The sequence below is a fragment of the Catharus ustulatus genome, chromosome 8 (assembly GCF_009819885.2).
Source record: "Catharus ustulatus isolate bCatUst1 chromosome 8, bCatUst1.pri.v2, whole genome shotgun sequence".
NCBI lineage: Eukaryota > Metazoa > Chordata > Aves > Passeriformes > Turdidae > Catharus > Catharus ustulatus.
In genome coordinates, this window is record NC_046228.1 from 26,974,739 (window position 1) to 27,001,428 (window position 26,690).

Consider the following 26,690-nt stretch of genomic DNA (forward strand, 5'->3'; position numbering starts at 1 on the left):
ACATAGAGCTGAGCAAACAAAACAGCCAAACATGATGTCTCAGTATTAATTATTTTGACTAGTAAATTCCACTACTGTGTCATGAGTTCTGGGCACAAATGATCACACATCATGTAGATAGAGCCCAAAATGACCCAAAAATTGCAAATAATGACACCAGGCACCACCAGAGTGGCTTCACCAAAGGTGAGAGAAGCCCAGCGAACATGGCAAAACAAAGCCCAAAAGATACTGGCTAATACATGTAAAACTTATTTAAAATAGCAGCATTATATTTAAACCTCTTTTGAACAGGAAAGGTGAAGGCACTGCTTATTGGTCACACATCAGAAGCAGCTGTTCACAACCCTCAGCACGGTGTATTTCTTGCAGTTCAATGTTTTCAACTGACCCCAAGTACAGCACTTTGAGTTGACACAAAGGAACAAGCAGAAAAGTCAGAGAGTCACAAGTGACTGGAGGCTATTCCAGTACTCTAGTACTGGAATACTCTGAGACAGTAAGATTAGGACCTTTTATATTGTCCTTTTATATTTCTCCCTAAACACATCTCTGTTGGAGAGAGAGCATTGATTACAAGAGCCTTGGGTTTGAGCTAGTATGACCATTCTTACACTGAAAATCCAATCAGCTTAAGCCTAAGCCCCCTGGGCATGTGTCTGTTTTAGTACTAGTCTTCTTCATTAAGTAAAATATTGCTCTGCAGAATAATTTAGAGCAATTGTTCCTAATCAAAATAAATAGGACATTTTTCTCTTCTTGATTGTTCACTGGGGATTGTTGACTGGATTGTTCACTCTACAGCTGCAATCAAACCAACTTCCTTCCAAACAGGATATGATATTAATTAATTCAAAATCTTAGAAAAATTAGGCTTCTCTGGGGAGATGAAGCCACTTTCCATTTTGATAATACTGTTATTATCTACAGGAAATACTATGAATGAGAAGATACCACAAAGGAATTGTAAGATAAGACTCCAACATCTGATATGTCACATGGTACCCTCAGTCTGTCTTGCTAATTGCAGCACTGGATACAAAATTAGCTGAATTCATTACATTAAACGAATTTGACAAAGTGCTCAACCCTCATTACATCTTTGCTAAAGGAGTAATAGCAGCAACTCAGCCCCAAAGAGTTGTATTCAAATTTCAGTCCCACAAAACTACTGCAAACCAATTTGATAAGCAAAGTTATCGCGTTTGTTCTGGGAAGAAAAGCTACACAGTTATCATACAGTTTACATATTACCAGAATAAAATTATTTTACCAAATAAATTTTGTCTTTTATTATTTCAGTCATACCAATAAAGTAAGCTGTTAGTAGTGTTCCAGACAGCTGGTTTATGAGCTTGTGCAGAAGACACAGGCAATGTCCAGTGCCTGTTAACAAATACCGCTAAGGTGGGAAATCACCTGTCTGACTTGATGTACAGTATGGCCCTCTTCTCTTTTCTTCTTAAACATTGAAGTAACAATACTTCCAGCTTGTGTGTTCAGTAATTTCAGCTGAATTGTGAAGAAACATTCTAATGCACTTACCAATGTACTTGTACTCACGGTCATCCAGTGGAGCAAATAAATGAGAGAAGCCCTTTTTGACTCTTCCCGAACAAGAGCTATTTCAAAGCAAGAAACATCAGCAAATAAGGAGATCTAATACAGTGTTTTTAACTGTCACATAATGAGCAATTTTTTTTACCAACTGCCTTTTATATAAAATCCATCTGATCTTGTGCTTGAGACTTACCTTGAGCTGAAGAAGGTGGAATGATTACAAGACAATTCTGTTTTACAAGAGAAAAGAGCAGCAGCAATTGCGGAGGGTAAATGGCAAAAATTCTGCTGTTAAGAGGAAAAGCAACCACAACAGCAAAACAAAAACACAAAGCCACAGACAGCATATGGGGTAAGACAAATAAAAATTGTATAACTAAAATATTACTGAAATCTGTCTGTCCTCCTCTAATATGCCAGGTCTAAGGAAAATTCAGTCCCTCAATAGTAGTGAACTTTACTGCAGAGAAAAAGAAAACAGATACAGAAGAAATTGTTGGAGTTTATTAACATAATTATTAACATAAAAATACATGTATAAAAATATACTTTATGAAAATCCATTAGTATTATTCCAGCAGTATATATTTAGTAGATATTCCATACCAGTCCTTTTGAAGGTTTTGCTTTTTTCATAAGTTAAAACCAAAACTCTTTATTATAATTTTTTAAGAGATTTGCTTCCTTCAGTGAAGTAATTTTTCTTCTGCTTCCCATCTGTGTGTCCTTATTGTCTTTGTTACTCAGTTAGTGCAGAGATCAAAGATCAAGATGAAAATTTATCAGATGGAAATCCTTTTGCAAAGGATAGCTGTTCTCATCTAGCACGAAGTGGCTTCTGATTTCCAACAAATAAGATGCTTCTGTATCTGCCAGCAGCGAATGACACAGGTCTGCTACTATCATGCTGTAGGTTACATCTGAAGAGGGCACTGCAAAACAAAACAATTCAATTTACACTTGATTTTCACAATAGCACCTAACATTCAATTTCCACCTCCATGAATCTCCATTGAATGACTGCAAGTGAAGTTCAACATTTGAATAGAAAATTAGCTTTTATTTTTAATTAATTTTTAAAAACAATGAGCTGAGCCTGTTTCTCATTAAATTTCTAACACTTGTGAATCACAAAATACCTCTGAAGTCAGACAGGATGTATCAAGTGAAGCTTGTCTGAAACACAGCTCAATGTTTCACATCATAAAAACATGCCAGCTACTTCTAAAAGCTTCTAAGAGACTCTATTTTGCACAAAAGGAATCCATTTAGTTATTGAATATTTAGGTATATAACTACAACTATTTAGTTATATAATAGGTATGCATACCATCTCACCTCCTGTTGTTGCAACCTCTCCTCTGAAATTCTGAGTTTGTCAGTCAGCCATTGAAATATTCTTTCATGTTGGTTGTTTAGGGTTTTTTTAAACTGTCAATGATTAAAAATTTTGCTTCCATTGGGAACTTTGCTGCCTGTTTCTATCACAATTAATTCATGAATCAGTACCTACTAATTTCTTCAGCCAGTCTGCAGGAATGTTGAGAAAGATTTTTTCCACCAACTCAGACACCACATGAACATAAATTTCATATCCTTCATCTTCTACTGTCATCAAAGCAGGCCTAGATCAGAAAACAACGTTACATTAAAGTTAGCTGCTATGCTTTGTTTTCTATGGAAGCAAAATTTTAAAAAGCACTACAGTTTAATCCTACTCCTCAACATAATACCAAGAAATAGAAAAATGAGAAAATATCTATGTACTCATCTGTCAAATCTGTAGCACTGGAATCAGTTTGAGGAATATATAAGGGAATGGCCTTAAACTGAGACAGGAGACTCAGATTAGACATTAGAAAGAATTTTTTCACTGTTAGGATGGTCAGGATTGCCCACGGAGGTGGTGGAAATGCAAAGTAGGGAGGTAAGCTCAGGTACATCACTTGGAATTGTACCATCTGTATCAATATCACTCAATATTATCTGTCTTAATACATCCCTTTATAGCCACATAACACCAAGGTATGTCTCTTGCACTGTAACAAATACCAAATGTTTTCACAAACCACTGAACAAATACAAATCTCTCCTAAGAAATACTCCCAAGGTGATGCGTTCTTCCTAAACTGATCAGAAGAAAATTTCAGTGCAAAGATATCAGGTTTTTCTCTGAAAAAAATGGACATGTAAATTCTACATCTGGATGTGTTCCCATGCTGAGAATACAAACATTGGAAATCCTTATCATTTTTCTACCACCTTTTGTGCAGGAGCAAATCGAGGTCCTTCACGTCCACTGAGATTTTACAGTCTTATGAAAGACTGGGAGAACCTTTTCAGTTCAGAAAAAAGCCTCTTTGCACTTAATCCCCCCTCATAGGAAAACAAATAGCACACAAAGATGCAAGACTATTTTGCTTAGATGAAAAATACTAAGTCACTACCTGGTTCGATAAATAGGATATTTAAGTCATAGTTCATTAAATAATAGTATTTAAGTCAATAATTCATTAAGCTCACTATGAAAGAGTTTAGAAAGAATTTGAGAAGAAATTTAGATAGAAAATTTACATATTCTAGAATTCTATTACATCCATGGTTTTCTCAACAAACATTCTCTAGCTACACGTCTTTCTAGTCACTATGATAATTACATTTCTAAAGCCCAAGATAAACGTGAGAACTGAACAATTAGTTAATAAAGGTGTACCTACATCAACTGGATCCACTTAGGTTGTTTTCTCTAAGTGTGACTATATGTGTCTTACAGTGCCATCTGGTGATAACTCACTATCTCTGCTCTCCAAGAAGGTTTATTGAAAACATTTGTTAATATTATTTCTGCACAGCTCAAACTGACTAATCAGTTAAAAACATGGTTCTGCATTCAAGAGATTTAAGATTTAGGCTGGAACAAGATTCTTGCAGAGTTTTCCTTTGGTCCTCATGCTTCTACTCCATCTTAGCTTTATCTGACACAGTACTGGGTAAACATCATTCCTGCATGATACAGTATTCAAAGAAATTTAAAAGTTAGATTTAAACTAAGAGTATTATGTATAAATAATGACAATATAATATAGCAATTCAAGAACAACTTGAAAATTCATTAGAGAGACAAAGATTGCAAAACACACCTTAAATAAAGAATTTTAGACACAGGGGAAATTAAAATGGAGAAAGTTTTGCCTCCCCAACAATACACATTACTTCAGCTCTATTTTGTTTACCTGTAGAACATTTTTACTTTGCAGTAAGGCAAACATCTAATGCATTGCTTGTAGATCATGTTCTCATCTGCCTGTAGTTCCAAACCACATTTGGCACAACCTGCATACGTAATCATAGGCAGAGAAGCCAAAACACATTCCAGTGAAGTGTCAGCAGAGAAGATGAGTTGCTTGTACTGACCAGTGGAAATGGTAAACTTCAATTCCAAGATATGGGCTTTCACTTGAATCACTCCTACAAAAAAATTCAAATCTGAATTAATTTTTAATTAGAACTGAAAGCAAAATCAATGGCTACAGCTGATTCAAAACCAAAATCGCTATCAAAAACTTTCTCCATTTTCTTCCCTTTGTTAACACACGCTCACATTTTTAGAGCTATTTTATTCAGTGAAAAATCCTGGTGGCTAAATATTATTTTAAAATGTATAAAAGTACTACATTTTTAGGTACTATATCAGTAGGTGCCATTATAGAAGGTGCCTGAATAAGAGATCAAAATTATGCAAAGAATTCCAAGTGATTTTCTTCCTACTGTTTCAAAGACACTGAAAAGCAGAGCTTTAACAATGCAGCTTTTCACTATATAAACTGGAATTAAATACTGCAAGAACGATTTTAATCACTTCCTAGAATTTAACACAAACCATAGCAACCTTATAGCTTTACCTGGGAGAGTATGTGTAAAATGCCTTCTTTGTCTTTTTGTAAGAAGATTCCAATAGCAGCAGCTATTTTACTCTTGCTTTAGAGAGTTCCAGTTTTTGAGAAACACTGATAAACTTTCAGTAATTAGTTACATCATTATTGGACTGGTTGGTGTGGACAACAAAAGTCAGAATTTCCCTCTGTGTTCCAAAGCTGTCTTTGCATGGCACCACACACCACACCTATCTCTCCATTGCACTCATGGGATGAAGGCTGCATTTGGTTTGGCCAAGTACAGAGCAGCAGCCCCCAGAATAAATTCAGAACCAGACCTGGACTACCTTAAAAAACTTACTTCATCAACAGAGCATCTATTTTGCCTACTTATGCATGGCACAACAGACATTACAGAGCTATGGATAACATTTACCTGAGCATTTCTCTTCCAGGTGTGTCGAGAGCCTTGTCAACTCCATGCGGGATGTTTGACTTTTCTGAAACTTTTCTTTAAATTCAACTGCCCTTTTGTCATCATCAAACAAGCACTCATAGGATGACCATGGAGTTGTGTGCAGTTCCAAGTCACCTGAGACGCAACTATGTCGGACCAAAAGATATTTGAAGTCCCATATGTGGTCTACAGAACAAAAAACAAACAGAGGAGTTTACTTTCTATACCATGGGTAATTTATAGGAAGCCAAGGTCACTTACAAGATTCAGAAAGAAATCAGAAGACATTCTCATATGGTCAGCTATGGCAACTTCATTTTAAGTGTGATGACATGTAAGTACGTTTTTTCTTTCCTTATAAACTTTGCACGAGTTGTCCTGTAACAGAAATTTCATTTCACCTCTACCAAATTCAGCTGTCAAGACAATTCAGCCTTTTGAAAAAGAAACCAGCTCTGAAGTTTGCTGTCAGCGCTAATGCTGGCAATGTCCCAGAGGAAAAAAAATCATGTTATTAATCAACTTCCATTTTTTAATATGTCCCTGTTTTTTAATCTTCTATCTCTGCAATTATCCTAGTTTAACTGATATTAAAAGAACAAGACTAGGAATAAATCAAAATTTGGTAGTAGTCACTGCTGAAACACATTCTATGTAATTCTTGCAAGAGATGCTTTTACTTAGTTACAGCTGGACTTGATCTCAAGACCATCAGGATATAAAGCTTGACATGAGTAAGGTGGAAAGCAGAAGATGAAAAAAAGAGCAGAAAAAACCCAGCAATTCATGCTGAACCAGACAATGATAAGGAAGACCCAGCAAAACTGGTAACACAGTTAACTCATGGATTTTTATAGTTACATAACCAGGCACTATGCAAATAAGTACATCTTGTATACAGATTCATGTTTTTAAATATTTATGCCTTCTCAATCTTCTAAAGGGCATTCAAATTCTGCTGCTGATGGCACTGCTTCTAAACAAAGGAGACATCTTAGAATTAGCATATAATATGTTACCCCTCCAAGGGGAGTATTTAAAGGTTGCATGGATAAATGTTACCAGTTGAACACTTAGAAGGCACTAAGAGCATCACAAAAATCCTTTTACACCTACCAGCAGGTACAAGGACCTTACCTTTTTTCCTCTGAAGCTGGGGGCACCAGGCAGCCCCTGCTCCCCACAGAACCATCCTATAGTGCTGATCTCTGTTCTGTTCTACTGTTAGAATAATTTTCTTTTGGTTGCCACCTCTGTAGCTGTACACAGATTCTGAAAGGAATTGAAATGACATTACTTCTAGAGTAAAAAGCATAGAAGCACACAAACCCCATGTGCCTCAGTATCAGGGTGAAATCATGGTGTTATCACATCTTACACTACAATTAAAAGCAAAGAATACACCTACAATTTCTTCTGTACAGGAAATAATCTGTATTCTGTTACTAATTTAGTTTTATCCATCTAAGTATTCAGTAATTCAGCAACTCCCTTTGAAGAAGGAAGTATCTGAGCATCTTTCAGCTCCCATTCATCCTGACTTGTATTGAGTAGAAAGAAATTGTACTCAATCTCAGAAACTGCTGTAAGTGGAAGTTCCCATGACTTCTGTAGAATACAGTGGAAGAAACATTTCTCTAGAAGTCCTCATATAAAAGAAAACCATAGTAATGTAAAAGGCACACAAGAACTATTAGTAACAATTGCAACAATTAACATCTCTATACCACTCTTATCCAGGACACTGCATGTTTGTTTTAGTTCCACACTAAAACTCCAGCATTCTTCATAAATAATTTTTGAAGAAGAACTCCTGGATGAAATATCTAATTAATACCTAGTTCCAAGATTTACTAGAGCAGATTATGAAGATTTCTATCTTCAAAATGCTGCATTTAAAACTAATAAACATGATATTGATGATGTGGGTAGAAATTTGAATCCTACTAATTAAAGATGATAGTGCAATCTGATCAAATTTTTGTGCAAAGCTTTAAGTCAAGCAGTGAGAAACATTGTGCCTTGCAAAATTACTATTTAAGTTTCATCTACTGCAGAAATTTAAGTTCAGTGCGTGAACTTACCTGTTAACACAGAAATACTGACAATTTTCAGAATTGAGTGCACCAAAGTATTTGGCTGGAGCTGATCTAACTGCACATACCGAACATCATCCAGTCTCTGAACTTGTCTTTGTGGAATGTCTCTGAAGTGTGGAAATTCTGATGATATGTAAGCCAATAGGCCATGGAGAACACCACCATCCACTAGAGGATAAACTTACATGGAAAAAGGCAAAGTCATACTGTTGTCCACATTTAAAAATATAAAACTTGTGACTTGGAACATTTTTACACTGACAAAATCAGAACAGTTTAAGAGTAATTTTCAGGTAAGAAATTCCTGAGATATATAACACTTGATCTGAAATTAAACTGTACTTCAGGGTACTATCAGGAGGAGGCAGATGAAGTTAAGCTAAGTGCAATACTTTGAAATACACCCAAAAAATCATGTATCATAGTTTGGTAAGAAGAAAGCTGTTCTTGATGATTGACCTCAGTCTGCCTAGAGCTGGCATCACAACAGTGGACATCACAAAGACAGTAAGAACAATGGTGATACTTCCACAGTATTTTCCCCTCAGTCTCCAATGTTCTATGGCCTGCAATTAATCACTTCCCCTGAAAGGATCTACTTATTCCCTTTTGCAAAAAAATTAATCCTCACGAAATCTCAAACATCACACGGCCAGGTCCTGGGATAACTCCTGGGATAACTGCTGTTTCCTAAACTAATTTTTTTTCAGAATTCAGAGAGGTAGACACCAAACTTTACCATGATCTCCACATGCCTATCTGATGTCATGTCTACATCTTATGCTCATATCTTTTATACCTTGCACACATCTCCATTTTATCCCATGTGTGAGGCATTGCCAACAAAACTGGATACTTAAAATAGCTCTTTTACTGTGATTTTCATAGTAATATATGCACTACAATCTTACATTCTTCTGGATTGAGAGCTGAGCAGTTCCCCAGATTCAGTAACTGACTGGTAAATGTAGACTGAAGCATGACCTCTCCATACCAAGGATTCTCATACATTATTATATCTGCAAGAAAAAAAGCAACCTTATCAACTCATGAATTGACAATATTGAAGTGCATCACATTTTTCTTGACTATATAACCATCTTATACACAGATGTGCAAGGCACAGGGTTTGAAAGAGATCACTTGGAAACACAATGATTTTTTTTTTTTAAAATCCTACCAACACCATTTACAATGAGTTAATAAAATTTTCTCATTAATTTGATGTAATTCTCAAATTCATTAGCCTCCTAGCAGACACTGCTTAGGTCTGGTTTGTAGCAGCACTTGTACTTTTCGGGAACAACTGTTTTAAAACATTGACACCTTACAGAATACCCTAACTCCCCATGGCAGAGTCTGAGGGCAAACTTCCACAGAATAGTCATTGTCCCACTGACAAGATGACTGAGAACTCAAATTATGTAAGTGATGTAAAAATGCTTAGCCATAGTTCCAAATTACTTGCTACACTCTTCTACTTCAAACATTTTAGAGTAGAACTTTTAGGAATTTTAAAGATCCATATTTTAAAAAGGCAAACAAAAGAACTCTCACCTGTAAGCAATACAATATCCCCAGGAAACACAGTGAGGGACCAAAATGCAGCACCACGCCATAGCACCACCTTTCTCTCAGTTTCTGACTGGTCAATAACAACAATTGTTGCTACAGGAATTTTACAAGAAGATTTTGGTTTAGTCTTCAGCTGTATTTCTTTGATATGACAAGGATGTACAGCTGTGACTAAGATATTGTACTTCTGATCTTTGCTGCAGCAATTCTTAAGTAGTGATAGTTTCTTTTGGAGTTTCTTGAACTCTGTCATCCTGTCTGGATCCACTCTCACCCCAGAACCAGGTGGAGAAGAATTCAGTTTAGCTCTCTTGGATTTCAGCTGTCTTTTAAATGCTGAGTGAAAAAGATGAAAGGAATCTTCATACTTGCGGGGTCTTTTAGAAGAGTTCTTATGAGAACAGCTCCCTTGAGAGCACAGTATTCCAGAGCTCAATGGCTCAATATGGACTTCATTTACAAATTGCTCAGCAGGAACATTAAGTTCTTGAAACTCGTCTGCATTTTCCTGAGCACTTTCTTCCTGTTTTGTAGCATTAATCCAAACATTTTCCCCCTCATCCTCAGAACTGAAAAGTTCAAGAGAACTTCCATCCTCCTCATATTCATTTTCAGTCACATTAGTAGTACATGTCCCAACACCAGAATCACATTGCAAGTGACTATACTGTCGTTCTTCAGCTTTTTTGCCTGCTTCCATTTCTGGTAGCTTTACAATTCTTTCCTGCATCTCATTCTGTGCAAAAACAGCCACCTGACTTGAAGTCACCACACTACGAAATTCAGTGTCTGCTGACACTGCAAAGTCCGCACAGTCACTTGGTTCTTTTGGTTTGGACTCCTGACTTTTTTGAAAAAACACATCCAAATATTGACTGAGACATTCACGGTGCTCACTTCTGTGACCTGCCTGAAGTCCCACAGACTGCAGATGGATGCTGACCCGTTCAGTACCGGCAACCAAAGCAGAAATGTCAGAGCTGTTAACCTCCAAAGGACTGGCTTTTCTCTCAGTGGGCTCTGGGCAGCAGGCACGTGATGGTTTCTCTTGTCCAGCTGATTCTGTACAGCTCTGGGGCAGATGTTGATCTGCAGCCTGATTTACATCTGCAGGTGTAAATCCACCTTTGGATACTTGACAATCAGAGTAAGTTAAACTTGAGCTCTTCTCAGGTGTGCAAGTTAGTGCCACAGGGGCAGGAGATGTCAAATCCTTTCCTTCTTTTCCCGTGAACCTGCCCTGCTGAGCACTGTCCCCACTTGCAGGGACCCCTGTGAGTGTGGAGCTTTGTGCCTGGGGCACTGAGGGGGCAGCAGCACCCTGGGCCTTTACAGGAACAAACCCACGGGTATCACACAAACAGCGCAGCTCTCTCCATTTCTCACCAGTAGGGGCTGAACTGCTTTGCTCTATCCCCTCCAACAGGCTTGGAATCCTGGGTGCTCCCACAAAAATATGAATTTGAGGTCTTTTTAACATTTTTGACTGCTGTGTAAGTTTGACTTAAAATGACATGGTTTATGCAATAGGCACAATAATAAATACTAGCGAATGCAAAAAAAAATTTTACTTTTTCTTTACAATTTTAAAAACACCTAAAATTCATGGGAGTATTTCCTAGTTTAACTGATTCAAACACTACTTGACTACTTAAAGCCTATAAAAATAGACAAAATCTAAAAAATTGAATTTATTTCAGAAATATTTAACATTTGTGTCAAACTTGCATAGAAAAATAAATTCATAGCAACACCTAGCTTCTGATTCATGGAAACACATTATAGTGAAGTTGGAATTAAGTTTAATTATTGACCTATTGTCTTCCTTTATTATTGCTAATTAAACAGTCAAATGTGACTTCATTTGATTTTAATTCATCTGAAATAAATATAAGATCTTCACAGCATGGTCAGGAGATCATTTCATCACCCAGAAAACTACAGTTACAACTAAATGACTAAAACACTACAGCTATTTAGAATTAAAGTTTGCTAGAAATTCAATATTTTACATGCTGTTTTGACACAAAACTTCTGTTTCACGCTATCACTGATAAATTATAATTCTTTAAAAACCACTAAGAAGTCAGTAAAGCTTGAGCAAGCGATTTAGGATTTGCTTTAATTAATTTATGTAGTATCAAGCTACTCAAGAAATTACTGGCTTTCCTAGCTAATTAAAAATAAGCCCACTTACACAGCATACAAAAAGAAGACCTTTTATTTTTAAAAATTTCTGCTGTGTAATTATAATTCTAAAATATGCAGAAATAGCTATAGCTATTCACTAAAATGCTGATTTACAGCTACTTGTTTTGGGAGTGCTGATGCTAATAGAAGTTGCTCCAATAGGCAATTCTGCAGATGTAGAGAACACCAGAAAAAAATTCAAGAGCTAATCCAGCTGTAAATAGAAGGAAAAGACCATTGAAACAAATGCAGCATTGAAAAATATGCAAATTTTAAATTTAGCACTAATTAAATTAGCAACCATTTTCTCAACAAGCCCACTAGGGGTCGATAAATCTGCACGTTCACAACGCTCGTTGTAACATGGAAAAACCATAAACATCCCAGAACACTGATCTCTGGTGTATCATTGCTGTCACTGGAAAAGCAATGTACAAGCACTAAAATTAGATAAGGCAAAGCACGAAGAAAAACAAAACCCACTGACTGGTATTGCTCACTTTTATTGCTCACTTTTATGCTCAAAACATTGGAGTGTCCAAACTTCTGCAGTTGTATGTTTAAATTTAGTCCCAGAAAATGCTAACTTTTAAAGGACAATACCCAAAGCTGTGAAAGCACTGAGTTATAGAAAGAAGGGTAATATACAAATAACCAGAAGAACAGAATTTACAGTCAATGCTGAAGTAGTGGATCAGGTAAGGGAAAGACAAAGCAAAGTGATAGTGAGGTTGAATCCCTACAGAAATCATGTTAGTAAGTTTTGTAGATAAAAGGCTACCTAATACATGATGTAAAAAGCTCAGTAACAGATCTGTGACAAATAGAAAATGTTACTATCAGTTCAAATGGTAAATTGATAAATGTCCAGTTATACAGTAATTTATAAGCCCCTCATTTCAAATATCACTTCTCTTTTGCTTTTTGACATATTTAAAGGTTTACAAGTTACACAAAAATTCAGAAAGTTTTCCTTAACTTTCCACTTCTATAACTTCTCTAAACTTAGGATTTGCTTTTCTGATTCACATTTAGCAGTGCCAGTACATTCAAGGTTGGATGAGCAACCTGGTCTAGTGAAACGTGCCCATGGCAGGGGGTTTGGAACTTGATTTTGAAGAACCTTTCCAACCCAAGCTGTTCTATGATTCTACGCTCACACCAAAGGAATTGAATCTTGAAGCTACTCAATGAATGTTTGCAATCAAAATATAGCTTATATTTTCAAAACATAAATTACCTTAGGAATGGTGACTTCTGCCGACTTTCTGTGTAATAGGTCCACTACTAAATGGCCTGCTTTGGCAATTTCTAAGTGACTTTTTGGGTCAAAGATGTCCTGTACTAGGAATCATCGGTACCTAATTTAAATCTGTAAATCAGAAAGAAAAAAATATCAAAATTTATCTAAATTCTCTGTAGGTAAAACTGTTTAAAGAACCTTTGCTTTGCTGCTTTAGAACAGAATTATTACTCACTTAATGAGTTTTGTTAATGAAGTTCTGCACCTTGTTATAAATAAAAGTCGGAAAGAACAATTTACTACAGATTTTAAAAGGTGAGAAAAAAACTATCAATAATTTTATTAAAATTCTACTGCCACAAAACCAATCCATTTTATACTGCAGTAGGCAGACAGTGGGTTAACTAACAATACCAAAGATAACAGGAGCTAAAACTCAAAGACACAACCGAAACCTAAATGCACATATCCATTATACCTGTTAATTATTACACCATTTCCTAATTTGTGGAAAGGTGCTCTATTCCTAACAGCCAATGAAAGCCAAGCTTTTTATCTCTGAAATGGTCAGAGTCTGATTGACGGGTCAATGATCTATTAAAAAACAGTAACTACATCAGCAAGTTTTACATTTGCAAGACACTGCAACTGAGGTTTAATATACAAAAATATATTATGCTACATAGTGTATTTCCTCCAATCTAAACAGTAAAACAGGAATTCTAAATTAAAATATTTTTAAAACAAACTGTCACTAACAGATTTTTAATCTCTAGTGATTTGCTGCACATAGAACAAAATTAAAAACAGCTTTAAAAATCCTCTTCCCATAGTTACTCTAGAAATGTTCTATTGCTACAGACATGACCTTAAAGTACCCCTAAAATACCCTAGAAATCCTAATTTTATTCCATATTAATAGTATTCACTCACCATGACAATCATTAAGCATTACACCAAGGTAATTTAAGAGGGTGACACAGCTTCAGCTTCCCTATCATTCCTGAATATTCACAGCAGCCACATGCATAAATCTGTTTTGAGAAGTTTCATCCAAATAGTCTCCAAGTCTTTACTTAAGCCCTGCACACTAGAAGTAAGCAATCATAATTCAATCTCCAGTTAGAGTTTATGTCTGTTATACACTACAGAGTTTCAAGCTACAAATAAAATTACAGAAATAAAAGACAGCAATGCATCAGAAGACAAAGGACTATAGCAATATAATGCAAGTGTATTTTCCCCTCTAGGAACACTAAAGTTCTAGGAGATAAACAGTGTATTATTTTAACTTCCTGCAGCTTGATGATGAACATCCTAAATGATATGTGGTTAAGGACTTGATCTTTAAAGCATGCAAAAATACATTATATTGTCCTTTACCTGCTGAAAAGCTGGCCCAGTAAGTAATAAATATATAAAGTAGGATATTCCTTAAATTCTAAATTTAAACTTCAATTATCAACTTTACCCTCTCCTATTTGCATACTGGCCTTTATATTCCTGCATGTAGTATAAAAATTTAAAGGATTAATTAATCTACCTTACAACTGAGGAAACTGAATTATTCATAGTCATCTTTAGAGTATCTAGTTTCAGTTAAATTCAAGCTGTATGGTTGTTTGGTTGGGCTTTTCTTTTTTCATCAATTCAACCCATGTGATTGTTGAGTAGAAAATATACTAAGACAGTTGCCAACCAAAGGAAAACTAGAAAAATTTCTTGATGCAGAATTCTTACTAAATCACAGGAAATTCTTCTGGCATTTTCACATGCTGCTCAAATCTCCCTCCAAAATTCAACATGATCTTTTTAAAAAAACAGGTACTGCAGCTGTACGGTAACTTTGCAAGAAGAAACAACAAGCAGTATAGTAATAGTTTCATATACTTAGAAACTGAAACAACTCTGGGATGAACACATTCCACGTTTGCTTGCAACTTGTGCAAGCAAAAGAAGGGTGATCCTTCTGCCAACAACTCCTGCTGACACTGCAAGTGAATCAATATACCAGCGACAGCACCCATCTACCAAATCAATAAGCTTGGTCCAAACATGTGTTAAGAGGAACACAATGGAAAATAAAAACTGACAGAAGAAATCAAGCTAAGCAACTTGTAGCTAAAGCAAACTTACTCTACATAAGAGTGAGAGATGTATCGTGTGGGCTTAAAAGAATGTAAGTGAATGGTAGCTGAAGATTTACGAAGTAGCCAAGGCTGGTGGGACCTAACAAGAAGTCAAGGAAACACAGGTGTGGGAGAACATACATGGGTAACTGGGAAAATTAACAGCATAGGTCTTACTTCTGTCATCCCTTTTACTTTATCAATCACCAAACAGCTTTTATCTGAATTTTAATACAAAGTCCCAGGCAAAGTAGTGCTGTCCATAACTGACCTGTTTAACCAAAAGCAATTTTACAGCAGGTTGGTTATTTGGCTCACATAACACTGTGTCAGCACATGCAATACATGCACAGAGGTTGCTGTCAACCAGACCTGTGGTACAGCAAGAACCCTGCTAGTTGATATCAAAATTGATGAAAATCACAAGCCTTCATTTGCCCACAGTAGTATCTGTAATCAGTATAAAGTTACTTCTAAATGAGGCACTTAGGTTATTATTGGCCATAAAATATCTTCTAATAGTACTTACCCTTGAAGTTAAATAGCAGCAATACTAATCCATGCAGTATTTAGCTCCCCTCACTGGCTCTTATCAGAGGACTACAATTGAACCATTTCAACTCAAGATAGGTACAGCTGGTTCACAAGTACATAAAACCTGTATTCAGCAAAATGTAGCCATAAAACATGAGGCATCCTTTTTTTTCTTATTTGGAGCACTTTCAATAACAAGATGATTTTTAGAACACCTAAGGTTTGGGTATCACAATAGAAACCTTCCTAAATACTCCCGAAGCAGCAGGGAAATAATTAAAACTAGAAATCAGTGTTCTAAGCAGTTCCATAGCCTGACACTGTAAAAAATGTTAAATCAAAATATTGAGTAAGAAGTTTTTCTTCATCACTATTACTAAACTATTAATATACAAAAAGAGGGCAAGTAATCAAATAGCATTGCTATTACTATTTAATGTATACCTACTTGCCTGCAGGGCCTGTGGTTTCTGAAGTTGTGCTCCAGAAGGAAAATATTTCCCTGGATCTGAAATGAAGACATTTCTTCTATAAATACAAGCTTGGATCATATAAAGGCACCCATTGAGCAGTTGCATCAGCCATTTTACCATTACTGTTTTTGTAACCAAATGATGCAAAAATCTGAACACTGATAATACACTTTCAGCCACTGAGATAGTCTTCATTGTGTTTGAAAACTGGAGTAAAGATAGTGGGCTTTTGTGATTAACCTGATAATTTTTTCCTCACTGTCTTTGTGCCTTTCCAGATGGCCCCTTAAGTAAATACTATTTATTGATTTTTGTTTTGCAATACACAAAAACATATAATAAAGGAGATATGAGCATCCAGTGGCTGCTACAAACAAAAGATGTTAAAAGTGCTAGAGAACATTGACCTTTCGAGTAGAAAAGAAAAATAAAGGTAAAAGGTCAAAGATACACAAACGTGCCACGCACATTCTGCTGAAGAACACTCATTCCTCAAACCCTTGTTTTTGAGAACTATTTAAACAACTATACCTTCTGTCAAGAAAATACATTGTTCCACATATTTCAGCAAATTAAAATTCCTCACAATATTAGAATGGCATAATTGTGGCTTTTTCAGAAAAATTAGTTTGCAGAAAGTTTTCCACAAGTATCATTACCAATGAAAATCCCTGTTGGGACTGAAACCTGATAAAGAGTTAAAGAGATAAAGATAAAACAATACAGGACCTAAGATGAAAGCAAGGTAACTGGTCAAAGAAACATCATGATAGCCTGATTTCCATCACATTCACTGCCAGTAGATTTATGAGGACCAGAAGATAAATATATATAAATAAGAAATATTTAAAATACAAAGTCACCAATATTATTGTCTCATCTTTACAGAAGACTTACTCAAAAAAGATGAATCTTTAAATTGAAAATCTGAAATGCTAACTGCACATTCATAGTCAAAAATGGGATACTGTCACTGTTTTGGACAATTGCCATAGATAAGTGTCCTTTTGCTTTTGTACTGGGGGAGACAAGATGTTGAAAAGGTGCAATTCTTAAGTTTATCCTGTAAAGTAATCTACTTTATTTTATTACCATCTAAGTAATCTACTAATGCCAGGAAAATGTCTTTCCACCACAAGTGGTTATGCTAGCAACAGATTTTAACAGAAGGTGCACTTCTTGCCTTTAAGACAAATAGGATATTTCTCATTTGTCAGCATCACTAAACACTCACTCCAAGTCATATTGGAGCACACAAGTCATCACTAAATCAAGTCATGTTTCAAAGCTGTTCAAAACTACAAGCTACACAAGGAGCTCCAGAAGAAGCCAGGTGGCACACAAGCCCATGAGACACCTTTAGACTAATAGCTCCATCATGACTTCTTTTACTTCATCACTGTTTATACAGGATCCCTCCAGAAAAGCAAACATTTAACTTTCCTGCAAACCTAAATGGTAACAAGTACTTCTTGTCAGCACTGAACCTATGGCACCAGTCCTATCCCCTCCCTACCCCAAGCCACATTGTGCACATTCTATCTGTTCCTCTAGTGTGCAACTACATCCTTTCTGTGGTAGCATTAGGGTATTTCTGTGAGGTTCAAAGGAGCTGGCAATCCAATCCCATCAATAGCTGATCTCCTCAGTACTTTCAAATCTCAGAAAAACTGGTTTTACATGCTTCTATAGATCCAGTGTCTCAAAAGAAAAGTTCAGACACATGCGATGTGAGCATTGGATGTGAGCACCGCTATTTAAACAAACCTCTCAAGAGCTGCTAACTACATGACAATACGGACTTTTATATCCAAATCTAGAATTTCAGTTCTTGAAAAGGCAAAGGATTATTTTAATATGTCCCTTTTGCACACACCCCAGGAATACACCTCAGCTGTAAGAGAAAAGGATTTGCTCTTCTATCTACAAGTTGAGAGATTTAAGATTTTTTAAGAGATAAAGCCCCCTTAAGGAAACATAACCTTCAGACTTGGCCCAAACTGTCTCTGGACACTGGTGAACAGCATTACAAAGATCACTGATGGTTCACTGCCCACACTTGCTTCTTGTTGTGACCACAGAAGGAACACACCTACGAACTTCTTTGCAGAACTGCATGAACGTCACTCTTACATAGCTATTCGGGCTAAGTAGTAAAGTTGTTAATTTACTAGAGCACTGCAGGAAACTAAGACAAAAAATTCAGAATATTTCAAGTGAGGGAGAACTACAGTGAATCTTCTGGAAACAGAAACAAAGTTTTCAAGTCTTTTCACATTTACCTATGAAAAAAATCAGGATATGATAAATAGAGAAAATTAGCATTAGCTTTTTAATATATAAGCCTTTACATTTCAGTGGTTTAGATGGATGTTAGTTTAGCAAACTGGTTAAGCTTTAACAGGGAACAAGTGACACTGAGTAACTACCAACACAGCTGACTGAGCCAAAGGTGCCTTTTAGATGCAAATTTCCTCATTTCAAAGATATGGCTTTTCTCTCAGACTTTTAAGGCAGCAATGCACTTTGACTATTTATAAAAAATAAATTGACTATTTGTTAAAAATCATTTGTCTGATTATACTTCAAAAAATTGTTGATTACAATTTCTATCCTACTGTGCCCCAAACAGTTAAAGGAAATCATCACAATTGAACAAATTGTGAATGAAGTGTACTAATTAAATGCCAGAAGCACTGATTTGGCATGTACCCTTTTCCGTGTTAATTCAGCTGTCTGAAAACACCTCAGGCAAAATTTAAAAAGTCAAGGCATGATGTAACAAGTCATCCTGGGTCTCCCTCTACTGTTCCAAGTCATAGTGTGTAGCAGCAGGGCACAGTAGCATAACCACTGATAAAAACCTCCTTGTACCTTTGTTCTCAATCAAAGCATATCATTTTCTTCACTGTTTCTATTTGAGGCAATACCTCCATTATTATCTGTACTGTGCTATTATTGCTGTGCACCTTCACTCAGCTGCCTTTGATTCAGCAACTTCTCTAAATATTTCTATTACTTTATTTACTACATAGTCCTGCCCCTAAATTTTTAAGTTGTTTAACTTCCAAAGCTACTGAAATATGAAGAGTTAAGGATGGAAACTAAAGAGATTTATCTATTTATTCATTTGTCTTCATGCAGAAGCTGCTCCAATCTGAAGTAAAACCATAAATTGCTTCTTTCCGCAGTATAATGTGGAGAAGGTAGAAATTAAAGAAATGGTCATCTCATAGTTTAACACCTTGTGTACTGGAACTGTAACCCTGTTTGCAGATGCAATTTCTTCTGTCTGCCAGGTGTTGCAAGTTCTATGCTTGTTTTGCACTAGAATAGAAACAACAGGACTGATGTACACAAGGCCAGGAATGGCTACCAGCATATTCGCATAGTCTTTATCCAGAAAAATCATGTGAGCTGCTATACAAAGCTAAAATCACAATAGTCTTCAAAATATATTTCAGAAAACACTAGGAGGAAATTTTCACATAGAACAGAAGAGGCAGTGCCAGTGGCAGAAATCTATCCTTTTAACAAGTGTTCTGTTTAATGCCCCAACACACAAATGAGTTTAGTACTGAAGTAGTTCATAAAAGTTTTGTAACCCACCCTTACTCCATGTCAAGTGACATCTAGAGAAAGAGTTACTGCTTCGTGTGACTCCTGGTGCTTTAGTGCCACACACCCACCTGAATTCTACATTCTGTAAAAACATGAAAGAGGAAAATCAGAGGTGAAGAAACACAAAGAATTTGCAATCGATTTCATATCAAAGCACTCTTTGTATCCAGCTAATGATTTGAGTAATTCCAGGTTTAACTTGCTTGTGTTAGGAAGCACATGGAATATAAATAAACAGCTATGGTAGTATTGAGCATATGACAGGAAATGAGTAAATACATACTGGCTTCCCTTCCAATGAATTTCACATTAAACTTGTTTGAGCTTACTTTGAAAGATTTTAAAATTAGCAGATAAAGCAGAAAATCCAAAAAGCTATTACACTAAACATGTGATCCATTATCTTTCTCTGGAGATTAGTGACCTTTACAACAGACCAGACAGACAGGAATTCAAAAAGCAGTACAGTTTGTTCTGTCATGGCTAATGTTCTGAGTTACCTGACATTGCACTGCAAGAACTACACCTATGTTAACATTACATTTTATATAAAAACTTTATCTTGCAGGAAAAACTATCATACCATCTCAATGTGTGTCAGTTCAGGAGCCATGTGCTCATAAAAAACATTAAGTGAGGTATGGCAACATTTCATGTTAACCATTGTGAAACACTGGAGCAGAAGAAAAATTTGAGATAAGTAAATTACATAAAACGAAACCACTAAGACATCATAATTGTCAGCATAAATCTAAAAAGTAGCAAAGGGATATTTAGTTTATATGGTGGAAACGAGATTAAAAATAATAGAAGATATCTTTTCAAAAATATAGTATTCATTCAGTAAATACAAAGTATTCAGAGACAAGTGAGAATCAAAATAGCAACCTACTTCTATCAAAAGGAACTTTATGATATTACAATATATAAACAATATATTATGAACTTCATGTGCCAACAGAAAAACCATGCAAAAAACTGAACAGTCTGATCACAGTGAGAAAAAAATTAGCAAATGATGGGTATGGATAGAAAGTTTCATAAAATGAGCAAGTGTAAAAATTTGATTTGATGAAGCTGAAAAGAAAAACATCCAAAACAATGTCCACTTAAATTGCACTCCTCATTAACAAAGGCAAATACGTAAGAGGGAAGAGGTAACAATAAGAATTAAGAACAGTTCAATTATACTGTGTAGTTTTTAACTCCTTCATACATTATGATGTTACTTGTCACTTCTTTCTTCATATGGCAAACAAGTTAAATTTTACTTTACCAGTTCTCAAGAAAATTGAGATTCCAATCCCAAAAGGGAACCAGTTGTCAAATCCCTTTACCTAAGCTTATCCCTTTAACCTGGAAAACACAGTGTTTAAAAAACTGCATTACATTTTATATCCAGGTAAGTTTAAAGGATAAAGTTCTGATCCTGGAAGCTATTCTATGCAGTTCCCTTCTCCAGGCAGCTCTGCAGTGACAAACTGTTTAGTGGGCATCTCAGCTTTCCTTGGAGCATGCAAACATGAAGAAGGAAGCTGTCCATCAGTAGCACTGTCCGCTGCTGAGCACTGCAAAGCCACTTACACCGTACTGCTGGATGGAACGGTGGTGTTATGCAAAGTTTTTCCTCTCCAAACAGAGCCCAGCTTCTCAAGACTATAAACATCAAAAAAATGAAAATCCCTTTAAAAGTGTCGTGACTCACATTTACCTTTCAAATAAGAAAATTTCACTCTTGCAGCCAACATCAGTATTTTAGAAAAATGTGGGGTAAGTTAACTCAAATAGGTGAAACCCTAACCTTTCAAATTTTCAATAGCTCATCTTATATAAATTAAAATACAGTTTAGTGGGGACTGAAGTTAAAGTTATCTAGGCTTTTCCACATTACATTGGTTTTCCAATCTAGTTCCAGGCTCCATGACAGAAATTTGCCACCTTGCTTTACATTAATAAGAGTACTCATGATACTTCAGGAGTAGCTCTATCCCATTAGTCTAAAAATTAAACAGTGATGTCTCAGCTCAGAAACTAGATGTCAAGAGCAGAATAACTGGCAGAAGGCTTGCCACTGATCTTTAGGATTAATACTGCTTCACAAGCACTGATGCAATGAGGGGTTTGAGCTTACAGCAGGAACGAAAGCCTCACACCCTGAGAAGTCAGAGCTCTGCCTCCTGGGGTTCTATTGCTGGGCACAGGAACAGCTCAGCTGCAAAGTCTGTATTCCCAACAGGCCCCTTAGAACTAGCAATCCATGCAGTTACAGAGCTCATAAAGTCACCTTCCTCCATCTTATCTCAATTTCATGCTCTTTTATGATCTAGGGTGGGAAAACAGAAAGAAACAAAGAAGTCTAAGTTCAAGAAACTACATTGCTTTAAACAAATTGATCTGACATTCTCAGCAAAAAAGCACAATCATATCTACACTGGCATATTCCCAAAGAACTCATGCCAAAGCCAGAATCTATTTTATTTGCTTGTTGAGTAATTCCACCTTACTTGGCATTTCAGAAATTTTCCTAACCAAATATACTCCTCACCTGCCATCATCCAATTTACTGGATGAAGACTTGCTGAAAGACTGACTTACTTTTCAGACATATCGAGCATACAGTATGAAAACAATTGAAATAAAATCTGCTGGCAAAACATAAATGTAATGTATTTGACAACCATTCCTTTTATCCAGACTGAACTTACGGATGAAGCTATAGATAGTATTTGTTACTCCAAGAGAAATTCTGCTCATTCCTCTATCACTAATTTCTATGGATTCTTTTAATCCAACAGAACCTGCAAAAGCCTACATAACTTTAATTTTCATCATCTCCACCATAAAATTAATGAACTGCAGCTCCATCAGACCTCACTATTTCTACTCCTAGGAATGAGTAACTGAATATGCTCTGAAAAAGGATAAACGTTCAAGACAACAAGTATTTTACTTATCACTTTGAAAAATAATCTAAGAATTTCCTATATGTCTTGAAGAAAATCAAGTCTGATGGGAAAGAAACTGGTGAGGAAAGGTGAGTTTATTAGAAAAGCAAATTTCAGGAATATATACTGCCCATGCTCCACAATTTCTGGCCTATATTCATTCAGATATGAAGACCTTGCAAGTTTGTGTAACCAGCTCAGTTCCAAGCAATATTTAATGTATTTGTCCTCCCTGTATTTTTAATAAGTTGGGAATAAATTATCATCCGGATTTTTTACGGGAACAGAGGCAATGAAAGGTTAAGTAACTTACTTTTGCTTGCACAGTAAATTGAACCAAGTGTACAACTCGGTGATTAAATCTTACATACTCATACCTTAAACATTGCACTGGCATTCCTCAGTGCATAATCCTTCACCTTTTTGATAAGATACAAAACCCATTTCACCTCAGCTTTCCATCCTATCTCTTGAGACTTTTAACAGCCATCATCCCTGGTTATATAGTTTCTGTATCTACAATTCTCTCTTCCTGCAATATGAGATTTATTGTTGTCCTTTGCTTTTATTCCTTAGTTGAGGTCTCAGGTGCTGGTTTACAAGTACAAAATAATCAAATGATTCAAAGTCAGGGTTAACACAGGGCATCTGATTTAACTATTTTTTTTTGTCTAGTTCCTGAATCTCATATACTACTTGGAGGAACCTTATATTGTGCAGAACACACCCACACAATCAAGCCTTAGTTTTCAAAATGTTAAGAATTACCTTAAGTCTCGAGGTAGTACCCTATATTCTATTGTGACTTTAGGACTCGCTCTGGGAGAAAAAAGATGAGTGTTTCGTCACAGACTATTTTTCTTTTAGTTAACAGGCCCATTAACTTCTTTAACTTACATGACCTTCACTGAATTAGCCATCTAATAAACAAGATTAAATTGCACCTAAAACTAAGTAACATTAATGGACTTTCACTACAAGCATGAGATCAGTGTAGGTGAGGGGTAAAGTATTGAGGGAGAACAGAACAGTGAAAGAGAATGGCTTCCAACCCATCCTTCACCTATTAATCTATTACTCTGAGGTTTTTGTCACATGAGGAAGAAGCTCCATTTCTGCCTGGGTAACCCAATGTTACATTGATGTAAATGACACAATGATAAAGTAGCTTTAAAGCCTGAGGAGAACATATAGCATCCTCTGCTCAAAAAGCTGACCTCTCATGATAACTGAACAATCTAAAAGCACACATTATTTAGATTACTATTTAGTGTTCCTTTACTATTCCTTTACTAAAGAAAAACACCAGGCTTATGAGAAAACTGATAAGATGAAAGAAACCAAGACAAGCTTTTACAAATCCCATGGTGATTTTAACTCATTTAGTCAGAAGACAAGTAGTCCTTCTGAAACCAGAAAAAAATCTCTTACTAATGACATGCAGAGACCCTACCTTCCCAGTACTTCAAAATAAGCTTAATTTCAACCTTATGGCTTTCAAAGGAAAAAACAGAAAAGAAGAAGCAGAACAGGTAAATTAGACATTATCTTGCCAATACTGACAAGATTAGACAATAAATAATAATCAAGAAAAACTTGATACAGTGTTTTCAAAAATTGTTCAAGTGTGCTCAAGAGGGGACAATAAATTAAAACATAAATATTTCCTTTTCTGACCTATTTTCTCATTCTGAGATTTCTCTGAGATGAGCTATACAACAGTGATTGTGTGCTGGATCTCCACATCCACAGGGCACCATGAATAATCCAGATGTCTGGGAAAGATGACCAAGAAAAGATATCACATATACATTTTTACACTCAGCATAACCAGGAAATCCATAATGTGTTGAAAAATACCGGTCAATGTACTCCTGGAGTTTTCTGATAATACCAATTTCAGTTATACCAACACACCTGAATGGCAATTCTTAATGCTTTGTGGGCTTCACCCACCAACATATTTCACAGAAGATGTAAGCATTCAAACATTTTAACAATCTTGATTTCCATAACCTCTCTTCCAAAGTGAAAGAGGTTAAAGTTGATTTTGATAATAGAAATGCAAACAAAAGCACTACAGGAGACTAGTATTCCCTAGTTCGTAAGAGCTTTAATGTTTGTTATTTAAACAATACACACTACATTTATGTCAACAACTTCTGATTGTCAATTGAGTATTAAACCAAGAAAAAACTGGTTTGCAGCCTCTGATGCTGTGATTCCAGGCTGGAAAGACCTCAGGTATTATGTTCAGCCAGACAGCCAAGGACACTAAGAGTAGCAAAAAAGATCCATTTCAATTGTAAATGTTACTTTCAAACAATTCTTATTTCACTCCTGGCAAACCACTTTCTACTATCTGTTATTTACTATGTTCACTGAAGTAGACAGGAATTTTCTAAAAAATATAATTTCCAGGAAATAAACTGACTAAAGTGTTGTCTTTTCCTCCTAATCTTATTTAAGATAACAAAGCTGGCATGCTCAGTGCATCTGTGTATCTATCAGATTTATGTCTGTGTATCTATCAGTTTTCCCATTACTGGCTTTCTCATCAGCTAATTCCAAACACACTTAACAGCCAGATGAGAATCACAAACATTTCAGGATTGGGTAACTATATCATGCCCTCTTCTGCCTTTTAAATTAGAAATGAGGAAATACCAATCAAAAGCTAAAGATTGTCACAATGACACAAACCAGCTGCTTACACAGATTCTCACTGATACAGGAATTGAGAAAGGAGAAGCCTTCACATTGACCCACAAAACCCTCTATCATGAATGGCCTCATTGATAGAAAGGTCATTGAAATCAGATTGTCACTGACTTCAGCAAGCTTTGGGTCAGACCTGCAGCCTCCAGAGAGAGTTACTTTGTCCCACCCATCTGAAAGCCAGAAGTGGTGTTACAGGGATAAGTGTGATTAAAAAGCATATTTCATATTTATCAGTTAGATTATCTGGCAACATTCATTATCAATATATTGATAGTATCAGTACTGAAACATGGCACTGAAAATTTGTCTATCTATAGAGTGCCTGACCAAGAGATGAACGCATCAGCTCCCATATACATGAAGAGCTTTTTATATCTGCTCTGTCACAGACTGAGGTAACCAGTTGGCAACATCAGTCATCATGCACAGCAACTATATAAACAGATGGAGACAGAAGGTCTTTAAAGCTAATAAACATAAGCATATCCACTTTTCATGGCAATTTAAAATATTTACTCATGAAATAGTTATCAGAATTTATTCAATATTTTGATTCCTGCAGCAGAACTGTTAACAAGTTAGAAGCTCAGAAAACTGCTCTGAACCACTTACTGAGGGGTTTTCCCAAGTTCCTTTCACTTACAAATTAGGAATCCCTGTGAAATTCACAACCTGGAATGGACTAATAGACTTATTATCAGAATTTTGAAATAAGAGTGATATCTTGTTAAAGAAATCTTATGTTTGATTAAATAATAAATTTAAATATCATTTTGTTCAGCTACAGATTCTTTTTGCACCAACATCTCAAGCAAAAAAAAAAACAAGGCTCAATTTAGCATAGTCCCTGCTAGCTAAACCTAGAACTTCCTACTTTGCTTGCACAATTATGAGTTTCACTCCCTATTTTTACAGGGCTATAGACAAGCAAAAACATTATTATTTACAGATGAAGAAAACAATAGCAGCTTATCACTCAAACTCAGCAGTCAGGAAAAACTTCAATTTAATGCAAAGTAATACATAAAAACATTAAATAATCAGACCATAGGTACCTAAGCATCTCATTAATAAGACAAAGTATTGAAAAGTTTAAAGCCTTTATCTCAACAGGAAATAATCTGAATACCTCTTCTCCAATTTTGCAATATTGCAGAAAGCATATCTCAAACTTGCAGCATCTGCAAATTAACTTCTGCAGTCTGCCTGGAAAACCATCAAATTCAGGATGTTTTTTATCAAGGCAAAAGGAATAAAAGAAAACCTAC

At 35.9% G+C, this 26,690-nt stretch overlaps 1 protein-coding gene across 5 annotated transcripts in view; it reads right to left on the reverse strand.

Annotated features, from left to right (window-relative positions):
- Window positions 1-641: 641 nt before the first annotated feature.
- Window positions 642-26,690, reverse strand: part of SHLD2 (shieldin complex subunit 2) — a 30,127-nt gene continuing 4,078 nt past the window's right edge. For 2 of the 5 annotated variants that reach the window (XM_033066319.1, XM_033066321.1), the window contains 9 exons: window positions 12,997-13,128; window positions 9,549-11,970; window positions 8,903-9,010; window positions 7,977-8,171; window positions 7,030-7,164; window positions 5,872-6,078; window positions 4,794-5,028; window positions 3,070-3,185; window positions 642-2,492 (listed from right to left, as the gene is read on the reverse strand). In XM_033066319.1, coding sequence (XP_032922210.1) covers window positions 2,320-2,492; window positions 3,070-3,185; window positions 4,794-5,028; window positions 5,872-6,078; window positions 7,030-7,164; window positions 7,977-8,171; window positions 8,903-9,010; window positions 9,549-11,046 — 2,667 coding nt within the window. In that variant the 5' untranslated portion in view covers window positions 11,047-11,970; window positions 12,997-13,128 and the 3' untranslated portion in view covers window positions 642-2,319. Of the gene's footprint in view, window positions 2,493-3,069; window positions 3,186-4,793; window positions 5,029-5,871; window positions 6,079-7,029; window positions 7,165-7,976; window positions 8,172-8,902; window positions 9,011-9,548; window positions 11,971-12,996; window positions 13,129-16,110; window positions 16,171-19,744; window positions 19,852-26,690 lie in introns of those variants that run through there. The other 3 variants (XM_033066322.2, XM_033066320.2, XM_033066323.2) reach the window with 3 other exon arrangements.